Source organism: Lampris incognitus, chromosome 2 (genome assembly GCF_029633865.1).
Source record: "Lampris incognitus isolate fLamInc1 chromosome 2, fLamInc1.hap2, whole genome shotgun sequence".
Taxonomy (NCBI): Eukaryota; Metazoa; Chordata; class Actinopteri; order Lampriformes; family Lampridae; genus Lampris; species Lampris incognitus.
Genome location: NC_079212.1, coordinates 147,631,632 through 147,644,902, shown reverse-complemented (window position 1 = coordinate 147,644,902; position 13,271 = coordinate 147,631,632). Strand labels below are relative to the sequence as shown.

Sequence of the window (13,271 nt, the reverse complement as noted above, 5' to 3'; positions counted from 1 at the left end):
ATGTCTTGGGGTCACACATGACCCACACATGACTCTAAGACCATCTTAGTACCCTAGTGGTGTACAGCTTTCATGGAAATAAGAACAAAAACAGCAATTCACTGTTTGTAATGTTGGGGTCCCTGTAGGAAAAGTCATCACATGTTTGTAATGTTGGGGTCCCTTTAGGAAAAATCATCACATTTTTGTAATTTTCGGGTCCCTGTAGGAAAAGTCATCACATGTTTGTAATGTTGGGGTCCCTGTAGGAAAAGTCATCACATGTTTGTAATGTTGGGGTCCCTGTAGGAAAAATCATCACATTTTTTAAATGTTGGGGTCCCCGTAGGAAAAGTCATCACATGTTTGTAATGTTGGGGTCCCCGTAGGAAAAGTCATCACGTTTGTAATGTTGGGGTCCCTGTAGGAAAAGTCATCACATGTTTGCAATGTTGGGGTCCCCGTAGGAAAGGTCATCACATGTTTATAATGTTGGGGTCCCTGTAGGAAAAGTCATCACATGTTTGTAATGTTGGGGTCCCTGTAGGAAAAGTCATCACATGTTTGTAATGTTGGGGTCCCTGTAGGAAAAGTCATCACATGTTTGTAATGTTGGGGTCCCTGTAGGAAAAGTCATCACATGTTTGTAATGTTGGGGTCCCTGTAGGAAAAATCATCACATTTTTTAAATGTTGGGGTCCCCGTAGGAAAAGTCATCACATGTTTGTAATGTTGGGGTCCCCGTAGGAAAAGTCATCACGTTTGTAATGTTGGCGTCCCTGTAGGAAAAGTCATCACATGTTTGTAATGTTGGGGTCCCCGTAGGAAAAGTCATCGCATGTTTGTAATGTTGGGGTCCTTGTAGGAAAAGTCATCACATGTTTGTAATGTTGGGGTCCCTGTAGGAAAAGTCATCACATGTTTGTGATGTTGGGGTCCCCGCAGGAAAAGGCATCACATGTTTGTGATGTTGGGGTCCCCGTAGGAAAAGTCATCACATGTTTGTGATGTTGGGGTCCCCGTAGGAAAAGTCATCACATGTTTGTAATGTTGGGGTCCCCGTAGGAAAAGTCATCACATGTTTGTGATGTTGGGGTCCCCGTAGGAAAAGTCATCACATGTTTGTGATGTTGGGGTCCCCGTAGGAAAAGTCATCACATGTTTGTGATGTTGGGGTCCCCGTAGGAAAAGTCATCACATGTTTGTGATGTTGGGGTCCCTGTAGGAAAAGTCATCACATGTTTGTGATGTTAGGGTCCCCGTAGGAAAAGTCATCACATGTTTGTGATGTTGGGGTCCCCGTAGGAAAAGTCATCACATGTTTGTAATGTTGGGGTCCCCGTAGGAAAAGTCATCACATGTTTGTAATGTTGGGGTCCCTGTAGGAAAAGTCATCACATGTTTGTAATGTTGGGGTCCCTGTAGGAAAAGTCATCACATGTTTGTAATGTTGGGGTCCCTGTAGGAAAAGTCATCACATGTTTGTAATGTTGGGGTCCCTGTAGGAAAGGTCATCACATGTTTATAATGTTGGGGTCCCTGTAGGAAAAGTGATCACATGTTTGTAATGTTGGGGTCCCTGTAGGAAAAGTCATCACATGTTTGTAATGTTGGGGTCCCCGTAGGAAAAGTCATCAACACTGTTGTGGGTTATTTTGACCCGGAAGAGAGCAGGAGGGTTGTGTTTGTTCCCGTTATTCCCCTTAGAGGTTTTCCTCTGTGAGAGCCTGAATATCACCGTACTGAGTATTTCCCCCACCACAGCCTTGTCATGCTGCCACCTGAATACAGCATCCTAGCTAGCAAGTGAAGGCCATCTTGATCCACCATACAGAACATGCGCTCTTGGGAGAGGATGCAGGCTGTCTGACCTTACGGCTGCTCTGCAGACGTCCTCCATGGCCGAAGTCAGACAGACGGTCCTTATGAGCTTCACTCCGGGAGGCGGAACCAGGCTGCTGGGGCCTCCACACATACCCAGCCTCACACCGGCATGTGTCAATCACCTGCCCCTCCCGCCCGGAACGCCACTCTCAGACCTGTGAGGGATGCACGGTGTAGCAGGTATACGAGAGGCCTGACTATCTCACATACCAGCCCAAAGAAAAAAGAATGGGTAGCTGAACAAATTGAGATTGAAAATAAAATAACACAGCTAGAAGAAAACTATTGTATAACAAAATCAGGGAGACACCCCGGACAGGTCATCACCCCCCCCCCCACCCACCCACCCACCCACCCACACACACACACACACACACACACACATTCACACCTAGGGACTATTTAGTGCAGTGAGTCACCTGACCTACATGTCTTTGGACTGTGGGAGGAAACCGGAGCCCCCAAAGGAAACCCACACAGACACGGGGAGAACATGCAAACTCCACACAGAGGACCACCCGGGACCACCCCCAAGGTTGGACTACCCCGGGGCTCGAACCCAGCACCTTCTTTATATGGAATGTGTTGAATAGTGTTATTAGAAACGGGTCAAATGTAGTGATAGACAATGTCCAACTAGAAAGAGTATATGACAATAAATGTCTCGGTGTGATACTAGATAGACCACAATATCTGCTGGAAACCTCACACAACACAGGTAGCTGCAAGGAGCATTGCACCATGGGAAAAGCAAGTGACATTCTGGATCATAAATCATCGCACACTCTGTGTTGTTCATTTCTTTCCCCATGTCTGATCCACTGTGTGCAGGCATGGGGTAACACCAACACAAGGGGCAGGACCAAATCAGTGTGCACTTCCTCCTCCTCCCCCTGCTTCTCCCACCTGTAACAAATCAGCTGGTGTGTACGGAGACTTGTCCGCCGAGTCTGACGTGTGGCTTTGCTGGTAAAGACTTGTCTGTATGTGATACGACTGTAAACTACTAGTAATGAGACCCGTTAGCCCCTAGTTAACGGGTCTGCTGGCCCTTCAGCCGAGCGGTTAGTGACGTCGCCTTGTGGCGCAGTACACCCGTATCGAATCCCGCACCGGGCAAGTAAACACCCGGCTACACTGTATCCTGCTGATCATTATCACTCACTCAAACTACAAATCACCGCTCTTCTAGGCAACGCGTCGTTCTGCTTTTGTTCTTGTTGTTTCGTTTTTGTTTTTTGCAAAGCATGACCTCACAAATCAATAAATAAAAGAAATAACACGACGGTTTGTTGTTCGCTAAACCAACGTTGCTGTATGTAACGTAGCTCAGGTTCCAGGAGCACTTCCGCTTCCGGCAACGCGTTCCCTGGCTTGCATCATTTCCGATCGCAGCCTTCTGAGCCGGGCACGAACACATGTGAGTGTGGTCGCTGAAAAGGGATTTATGAAATATTCTCTGCCGTGTCGTTTAACCCTGTCGTCTGTCCTGCCGTCTGTCCTGCCGTCTGTCCTGCTGTCTGGCCACTTTAGACTGCGAACACGGTTTTAGTACAGAATTACTGACCCGGTTCTAACTGGCCGTCAGCAACAAGAAGGCGTCAGTGCACACGGTGCATGGGATTTATATGTAAGTGGAAAGGGGAATTTCTTTACTTCTGTTTCAGCCTCTCCTGCTCTCCGTTTTAGATCAGCGTATGACGTGTGTAGTGCTGGGCTATCTGTAGTGGGTCTGTCTTCCCTGACCAGTCACATCCACACCTCACCTAGCCAGTATAACCAGTAACAACCACACTTCAGCTAACCAGTAACAACCACACTTCAGCTAACCAGTATAAACTAACTAGTAACAGCCACGCTTAAGCTAACCAGTATAAACTAACCAGTAACAACCACACTTCAGCTAACCAGTAGCAACCACACTTCAGCTAACCAGTATAAACTAACCAGTAACATCCACACTTCAGCTAACCAGTATAAACTAAGTAACATAAAGTATAAACTAACCAGTAACATCCACACTTCAGCTAACCAGTATAAACTAACCAGTAACATCCACACTTCAGCTAACCAGTATAAACTAACCAGTAACAGCCACACTTCAGCTAACCAGTATAAACTAGCCAGTAACAGCCACACTTCAGCTAACCAGTATAAACTAACCAGTAACAGCCACACTTCAGCTAACCAGTATAAACTAACCAGTCGCATCCACACCTCACCTAGCCAGTATAACCAGTAACAACCACACTTCAGCTAACCAGTAACAACCACACTTCAGCTAACCAGTATAAACTAACCAGTAACATCCACACTTCAGCTAACCAGTATAAACTAAGTAACATAAAGTATAAACTAACCAGTAACAACCACACTTCAGCTAACCAGTAACAGCCACACTTCAGCTAACCAGTAACAACCACACTTCAGCTAACCAGTATAAACTAACCAGTAACAACCACACTTCAGCTGTATAAACTAACCAGTAACATCCACACTTCAGCTAACCAGTATAAACTAACCAGTAACAGCCACACTTCAGCTAACCAGTATAAACTAACCAGTAACAACCACACTTCAGCTAACCAGTATAAACTAACCAGTAACAACCACACTTCAGCTAACCAGTATAAACTAACCAGTAACATCCACACTTCAGCTAACCAGTATAAACTAAGTAACATAAAGTATAAACTAACCAGTAACATCCACACTTCAGCTAACCACTAACAACCACACTTCAGCTAACCAGTAACAACCACACTTCAGCTAACCAGTATAAACTAACCAGTAACATCCACACTTCAGCTAACCAGTAACAACCACACTTCAGCTAACCAGTATAAACTAACCAGTAACAACCACACTTCCACTAACCAGTATAAACTAACCGGTAACAACCACACTTCAGCTAACCAGTATAAAGTAACCAGTAACAGCCGCAGGGAAACGCCCAGACTGTCAGGTTGTGCTCATTGTCACGGGTGGTGTTAGGATGTGTCGACATTAACGGTCCAAGTCCAACAAGTCAGGCAGCGCCTGGTTGTTGTGTGTGGGTCCTCTGCTGTAGCAGACACTGCAGGGGTGGGTCTTCAAGTCCCAGCTGTGAACCAGGGCCTCGTTGGGGGACCCTACCCTACCCAGCCTTATTTGAATCATAGCGGCTTTCAGAATAAGATGGACGGTCGGTTCCTCATCGCTATTGTTTTGTCGTTTCTTAAAACCCCTGTTTTGGATATGGTGGGTTTAGACGCCATGGTGGAGCCGGTTCCCGAGTCCATCAGCTTCCCCTTGGAGGAAGAGAAGATCCTCCAGTTTTGGCAGGAGAAGGACTGTTTCCAAGAATGCCTCAAACAGTCCAAGAACAGACCCCGGTAAGTCCAGTAAACACCCAAGTATCTTATTACAATGTTTCGATGACTTTTGTTTTAAATGACAAGTGCAATAGAAAAAAATACATTGTTATTATTATTATTATTATTAGTAGTAGTAGTAGTAGTAGTAGTAGTGGTGGTGGTAGTAGTGGTAGTGGTAGTGGTAGTAGTAGTTAGGGATTGACTTATCCTGGTATCAGATGTCAGGCTAAAATGGAGTATAAGTATGGAAGATTTTACCCAAGACTAAAATTCAGCAGGTAGAGGTGTGAGTAACGTCTTAAATGAAAGCAGAATGGTTTAATTTACTGTATTTGTTATTTTGAGACACTTTATTGATCCTCGTGGGGGAGTTCCTCTCTGCATGTAAGCCATCCCTAGCTGTGTGGCTAGGAGCAGGGGGCAGCGCCCGGGGACCCCCTCCAGCTGGCCTCGCCGTGCCTCCGTCAGGGGCACAGACAGCAGTACTGACCCTAACATGCATGTCTTTTTGATGGTGGGGGAAACCGGAGCGCCCGGAGAAAGCAGCAGTAGTAGTAGTGGTGGTGGTACTGCTCATAATAGTAGTGGTATTATTAGAATTGTGGGAAAAAATGTCAAGCGCTTGCGTCCTGAATTTCAGCCTCCACTGTGGCTGAAGGAGGCGGGTTGTTTAATCGGCTGCTGCCTCAGGAGCTGGTTTTCCAGGCTCACCTGCTGTGTTGTGGTTCAGCTTTTGGAGGAGGTGTCGGCTTAGCCTAGAATCTGTCTTTATTTATTTACCTCCCTTTTCTCCCCAATTGTACCCGGCCAATTACCCCACTCCTCCGAGCCGTCCCGGTCTCTGCTCCACCCCCCCTGCTGATCTGTCCCGGTCTCTGCTCTACCCCACTCTTCCGAGCCGTCCCGGTCTCTGCTCTACCCCACTCTTCCGAGCCGTCCCGGTCTCTGCTCCACCCCCCCTGCTGATCTGTCCCGGTCTCTGCTCTACCCCACTCTTCCGAGCCGTCCCGGTCTCTGCTCCACCCCCCCTGCTGATCTGTCCCGGTCTCTGCTCTACCCCACTCTTCCGAGCCGTCCCGGTCTCTGCTCTACCCCACTCCTCCGAGCCGTCCCGGTCTCTGCTCCACCCCCCCTGCTGATCTGTCCCGGTCTCTGCTCTACCGCACTCTTCCGAGCCGTCCCGGTCTCTGCTCTACCCCACTCCTCCGAGCCGTCCCGGTCTCTGCTCCACCCCCCCTGCTGATCTGTCCCGGTCTCTGCTCTACCCCACTCTTCCGAGCCGTCCCGGTCTCTGCTCCACCCCCTCTGCTGATCCGGGGAGGGCTGTAGGCTACCACATGCCTCCTCCCATACATGTGGCGTCACCAGCCGCTTCTTTTCACCTGACAGTGAGGAGTTTCACCAGGGGGACGTAGCACGTGGGAGGATCACTCTATTGCCCCCCCCCCCCCCGAACAGGCGCCCCGACTGACCAGAGGCGGCGCTAGTGCAGCGACCAGTGACACATACCCACATCTGGCTTCCTGTGTTACCTCCGGCTTGATCAGGCGTCCCTCTGTGGGTGGGGATTCGAACCAGCGATCCCCATGTTGGTGGGCAGCGGGATGGACCGCGACACTAGCCAGGCGCTCTGTAAACCTGCTGGAGCTGCAGGGCAGCAGTTACACGCTGACCAATCAGACACAGGCTGACCCCTGTTTTCACCAGGTGTGAGCTGCTGGCTGCTCCACTGGGTCCTTCTGACCATCGGCTCCCCGTCAGTCCCCTGGTTTTCTGATTTCACCTCCTCAGATCAGGTTTTATCTGCCTCATGACTGGCTGTAGCGGTGCAGCGCCCTCTGTTGTTAGCTTGGCCAAACTGCAGAGGGTTGCATTTCATTTCAGAAATACATGAAACAAATGTGAGCACTGGATTTCTCTTGTCTCACCTCACCTGAGAGTCTGGCAACCGTTGTGTGTGTGTCTATTATCCAGCCTGTTGTTGTGTGTGTGTCTATTATCCAGCCTGTTGTTGTGTGTGTGTCTATTATCCAGCCTGTTGTTGTGTGTGTGTCTATTATCCAGCCTGTTGTTGTGTGTGTGTCTATTATCCAGCCTGTTGTGTGTGTGTCTATTATCCAGCCTGTTGTTGTGTGTGTGTGTGTGTCTTTATTATCCAGCCTGTTGTTGTTGTGTGTGTGTGTCTTTATTATCCAGCCTGTTGTTGTGTGTGTGTCTTTATTATCCAGCCTGTTGTTGTGTGTGTGTCTTTATTATCCAGCTTGTTGTGTGTGTGTCTTTATTATCCAGCCTGTTGTTGTGTGTGTGTGTCTATTATCCAGCCTGTTGTTGTGTGTGTCTATTATCCAGCCTGTTGTTGTTGTGTGTGTCTTTATTATCCAGCTTGTTGTTGTGTGTGTGTCTATTATCCAGCCTGTTGTTGTGTGTGTGTGTCTTTATTATCCAGCTTGTTGTTGTGTGTGTGTGTCTTTATTATCCACCTTGTTGTTGTGTGTGTGTCTATTATCCAGCTTGTTGTTGTTGTGTGTGTGTCTATTATCCAGCTTGTTGTTGTGTGTGTGTCTTTATTATCCAGCCTGTTGTTGTGTGTGTGTCTATTATCCAGCCTGTTGTTGTGTGTGTGTCTATTATCCAGCCTGTTGTTGTTGTGTGTGTCTTTATTATCCAGCTTTTTGTTGTGTGTGTGTCTTTATTATCCAGCCTGTTGTTGTGTGTGTGTGTCTATTATCCAGCCTGTTGTTGTGTGTGTCTTTATTATCCATCTTGTTGTTGTGTGTGTGTGTCTATTATCCAGCCTGTTGTGTATGTGTCTTTATTATCCAGCTTGTTGTTGTGTGTGTGTGTCTTTATTATCCAGCCTGTTGTTGTTGTGTGTGTCTTTATTATCCAGCTTGTTGTTGTGTGTGTGTCTATTATCCAGCCTGTTGTTGTGTGTGTGTGTCTTTATTATCCAGCTTGTTGTTGTGTGTGTGTGTCTTTATTATCCACCTTGTTGTTGTGTGTGTGTCTATTATCCAGCCTGTTGTTGTGTGTGTGTGTCTATTATCCAGCTTGTTGTTGTGTGTGTGTCTTTATTATCCAGCCTGTTGTTGTGTGTGTGTCTATTATCCAGCCTGTTGTTGTGTGTGTGTCTATTATCCAGCCTGTTGTTGTGTGTGTGTGTGTGTCTTTATTATCCAGCCTGTTGTTGTGTGTGTGTCTTTATTATCCAGCTTGTTGTTGTGTGTGTGTCTTTATTATCCAGCCTGTTGTTGTGTGTGTGTCTTTATTATCCAGCCTGTTGTTGTGTGTGTGTCTTTATTATCCAGCCTGTTGTTGTGTGTGTGTCTTTATTATCCAGCCTGTTGTTGTGTGTGTGTGTCTTTATTATCCAGCCTGTTGTTGTGTGTGTGTCTTTATTATCCAGCCTGTTGTGTGTGTGTGTGTGTCTTTATTGTCCAGCCTGTTGTTGTGTGGGTGTGTCTTTATTATCCATCTTGTTGTTGTGTGTGTGTCTTTATTATCCAGCTTGTTGTTGTGTGTGTGTCTTTATTATCCAGCCTGTTGTGTGTGTGTGTGTCTTTATTGTCCAGCCTGTTGTTGTGTGGGTGTGTCTTTATTATCCAGCTTGTTGTTGTGTGTGTGTCTTTATTATCCAGCTTGTTGTTGTGTGTGTGTCTTTATTGTCCAGCTTGTTGTTGTGTGTGTGTCTTTATTATCCAGCCTGTTGTTGTGTGTGTGTCTCTATTGTCCAGCTTGTTGTTGTGTGTGTCTTTATTATCCAGCTTGTTGTTGTGTGTGTGTCTTTATTATCCAGCCTGTTGTTGTGTGTGTGTGTCTTTATTATCCAGCTTGTTGTTTTGTGTGTGTCTTTATTATCCAGCCTGTTGTTGTGTGTGTGTGTGTCTTTATTATCCAGCTTGTTGTTGTGTGTGTGTGTCTTCATTATCCAGCTTGTTGTTGTGTGTGTGTCTTTATTATCCAGCTTGTTGTTGTGTGTGTGTCTTTATTATCCAGCCTGTTGTTGTGTGTGTGTGTCTTCATGATCCACCTTGTTGTTGTGTGTGTGTCTTTATTATCCAGCTTGTTGTTGTGTGTGTGTGTCTTTATTGTCCAGCTTGTTGTTGTGTGTGTCTTTATTTACCATCTTGTTGTTGTGTGTGTGTGTGTCTTTATTATCCAGCCTGTTGTTGTGTGTGTGTCTTTATTATCCAGCCTGTTGTGTGTGTGTCTTTATTGTCCAGCCTGTTGTTGTGTGTGTGTCTTTATTATCCAGCTTGTTGTTGTGTGTGTGTCTTTATTATCCAGGCTGTTGTGTGTGTGTCTTTATTATCCAGCCTGTTGTTGTGTGTGTGTCTTTATTGTCCAGCTTGTTGTTGTGTATGTGTCTTTATTATCCATCTTGTTGTTGTGTGTGTGTCTTTATTATCCAGCTTGTTGTTGTGTGTGTGTCTTTATTGTCCAGCCTGTTGTTGTGTGAGTGTCTTTATTGTCCAGCTTGTTGTTGTGTGTGTGTCTTTATTGTCCAGCCTGTTGTTGTGTGTGTGGGTCTTTATTATCCAGCTTGTTGTTGTGTGTCTCTTTACTGTCCAGCTTGTTGTTGTGTGTGTGTCTTTATTATCCAGCTTGTTGTTGTGTGTGTGTCTTTATTATCCAGCCTGTTGTTGTGTGAGTGTCTTTATTGTCCAGCCTGTTGTTGTGTGTGTGTGTCTTTATTGTCCAGCCTGTTGTTGTGTGTGTGTGTCTTTATTATCCAGCTTGTTGTTGTGTGTGTGTCTTTATTATCCAGCTTGTTGTTGTGTGTGTTTCTTTATTGTCCAGCTTGTTGTTGTGTGAGTGTCTTTATTGTCCAGCTTGTTGTTGTGTGTGTGTGTCTTTATTATCCAGCTTGTTGTTGTGTGTGTGTCTTTATTATCCAGCTTGTTGTTGTGTGTGTGTGTCTTTATTATCCAGCTTGTTGTTGTGTGTGTGTCTTTATTATCCAGCTTGTTGTTGTGTGTGTGTCTTTATTGTCCAGCTTGTTGTTGTGTGAGTGTCTTTATTGTCCAGCTTGTTGTTGTGTGTGTGTGTCTTTATTATCCAGCTTGTTGTTGTGTGTGTTTGTCTTTATTATCCAGCTTGTTGTTGTGTGTGTGTCTTTATTGTCCAGCTTGTTGTTGTGTGAGTGTCTATATTGTCCAGCTTGTTGTTGTGTGTGTGTATTTATTGTGCAGCCTGTTGTTGTGTGTGTGTGTCTTTATTATCCAGCTTGTTGTTGTGTGAGTGTCTTTATTATCCAGCTTGTTGTTGTGTGTGTGTCTTTATTATCCAGCTTGTTGTTGTGTGTGTGTCTTTATTGTCCAGCTTGTTGTTGTGTGTGTGTCTTTATTGTCCAGCCTGTTGTTGTGTGTGTGTGTCTTTATTATCCAGCTTGTTGTTGTGTGTGTGTGTCTTCATTATCCAGCTTGTTGTTGTGTGTGTGTCTTTATTATCCAGCTTGTTGTTGTGTGTGTGTCTTTATTATCCAGCTTGTTGTTGTGTGTGTGTCTTTATTGTCCAGCTTGTTGTTGTGTGTGTGTCTTTATTATCCAGCTTGTTGTTGTGTGTGTGTCTTTATTATCCAGCTTGTTGTTGTGTGTGTGTCTTTATTATCCAGCTTGTTGTTGTGTGTGTGTCTTTATTATCCAGCTTGTTGTTGTGTGTGTGTCTTTATTGTCCAGCTTGTTGTTGTGTTAGTGTCTTTATTGTCCAGCTTGTTGTTGTGTGTGTGTCTTTATTGTTCAGCCTGTTGTGTGTGTGTGTCTTTATTATCCAGCTTGTTGTTGTGTGTGTGTCTTTATTGTCCAGCTTGTTGTTGTGTGTGTGTCTTTATTATCCAGCTTGTTGTTGTGTGAGTGTCTTTATTGTCCAGCTTGTTGTTGTGTGTGTGTCTTTATTATCCAGCTTGTTGTTGTGTGTGTGTGTCTTTATTGTCCAGCTTGTTGTTGTGTGAGTGTCTTTATTGTCCAGCCTGTTGTTGTGTGTGTGTGTCTTTATTGTCCAGCCTGTTGTTGTGTGTGTGTGTCTTTATTATCCAGCTTGTTGTTGTGTGTGTGTCTTTATTGTCCAGCCTGTTGTTGTGTGTGTGTGTCTTTATTATCCAGCTTGTTGTTGTGTGTCTCTTTATTGTCCATCTTGTTGTTGTGTGTGTGTCTTTATTATCCATCTTGTTGTTGTGTGTGTCTTTATTATCCAGCTTGTTGTTGTGTGTGTGTCTTTATTGTCCAGCTTGTTGTTGTGTGTGTGTGTCTTTATTATCCAGCTTGTTGTTGTGTGTGTGTCTTTATTATCCAGCCTGTTGTGTGTGTGTCTTTATTATCCATCTTGTTGTTGTGTGTGTGTCTTTATTATCCAGCTTGTTGTTGTGTGTGTGTCTTTATTGTCCAGCTTGTTGTTGTGTGTGTGTGTCTTTATTTTCCAGCTTGTTGTTGTGTGTGTGTCTTTATTATCCAGCCTGTTGTTGTGTGTGTGTGTCTTTATTGTCCAGCCTGTTGTTGTGTGTGTGTGTCTTTATTATCCAGCTTGTTGTTGTGTGTGTGTGTCTTTATTATCCAGCTTGTTGTTGTGTGTGTGTCTTTATTATCCAGCTTGTTGTTGTGTGTGTGTGTCTTTATTATCCAGCTTGTTGTTGTGTGTGTGTCTTTATTGTCCAGCTTGTTGTTGTGTGTGTGTCTTTATTATCCAGCTTGTTGTTGTGTGTGTGTCTTTATTATCCAACCTGTTGTTGTGTGTGTGTGTCTTTATTGTCCAGCTTGTTGTTGTGTGAGTGTCTTTATTATCCAGCTTGTTGTTGTGTGTGTGTCTTTATTATCCAGCTTGTTGTTGTGTGTGTGTCTTTATTGTCCAGCTTGTTGTTGTGTGTGTGTCTTTATTGTCCAGCCTGTTGTTGTGTGTGTGTGTCTTTATTATCCAGCTTGTTGTTGTGTGTGTGTGTCTTCATTATCCAGCTTGTTGTTGTGTGTGTGTCTTTATTATCCAGCTTGTTGTTGTGTGTGTGTCTTTATTATCCAGCTTGTTGTTGTGTGTGTGTCTTTATTGTCCAGCTTGTTGTTGTGTGTGTGTCTTTATTATCCAGCTTGTTGTTGTGTGTGTGTCTTTATTATCCAGCTTGTTGTTGTGTGTGTGTCTTTATTATCCAGCTTGTTGTTGTGTGTGTGTCTTTATTATCCAGCTTGTTGTTGTGTGTGTGTGTCTTTATTGTCTTATTTACCAACAGGTGAAATTGATTCACAAATCAGTGTTGCTTCCTACCTGGACAGGTTGATATCTCAAAAGTGTGATTGACTTGGAGCTACATTGCATTGCTTATGTGTTCCCTTTAGTTTTTTGAGCAGTGTACATGAATGAATGAATGAATGAATGAATGAATGAATAAATAAATACAGCGTCAGCTTAGTTTAAAGTTGTGTTGCGTCATGATGCATCAGGTCAGGTTGACAAAGCACTTCCAGAAACACAATTTACAAAGCTGCTGCACAAATAAAACACCACAAACAAGAGCAGAAAACATGAAACGTCTTGGGGAAAGGAAATCTTGCAAAACTACTACTACTACTACTACTACTACAACTACTACTACTACTACTTCCACGACTACTGCTACTGCTACCACGACTACTACCACTACTACTACTACCACCACTACTACTACTACTACTTCCATGACTACTACTACTGCTACCACGACTACTACCACCACTACTACTACTACTACTACTACTGCTACTGCTACCACGACTACTACCACTACTACTACTACTACTACTACTCCTACTACGTCCGGCTGCTCCCGTTAGGGGGCGCCACAGCAGATCATCCGTCTCCATCTCTTCCTGTCCTCTGCGTCTTCCTCTGTCACACCAGCCACCTGCATGTCCTCCCTCACCACATCCATAAACCTCCTCTTTGGTCTTCCTCTTCTCCTCTTCCCTGGCAGCTCCATATTCAGCATCCTTCTCCCAGTATACCCAGCATCTCTCCTCCACACACGTCCACACCATCTCAGCCTTGCTAAACTCTATATACTTAGCACAAATGTGTGTTTGGTAGAGTATG

General features: G+C 44.8%; 1 protein-coding gene across 2 annotated transcripts in view; it reads left to right on the top strand.

Annotated features, from left to right (window-relative positions):
- The first annotated feature begins 3,261 nt into the window (after positions 1-3,261).
- iars1 (isoleucyl-tRNA synthetase 1) overlaps positions 3,262-13,271 on the top strand; it is a 159,953-nt gene continuing 149,943 nt past the window's right edge. The window contains exons 1-2 of one of the 2 annotated variants that reach the window (XM_056273008.1): positions 3,262-3,283; positions 5,114-5,237. In XM_056273008.1, the coding sequence (XP_056128983.1) occupies positions 5,119-5,237 (119 nt within the window). In that variant the 5' untranslated portion in view covers positions 3,262-3,283; positions 5,114-5,118. Of the gene's footprint in view, positions 3,284-3,309; positions 3,494-5,113; positions 5,238-13,271 lie in introns of those variants that run through there. The other variant, XM_056273007.1, reaches the window with a different exon arrangement.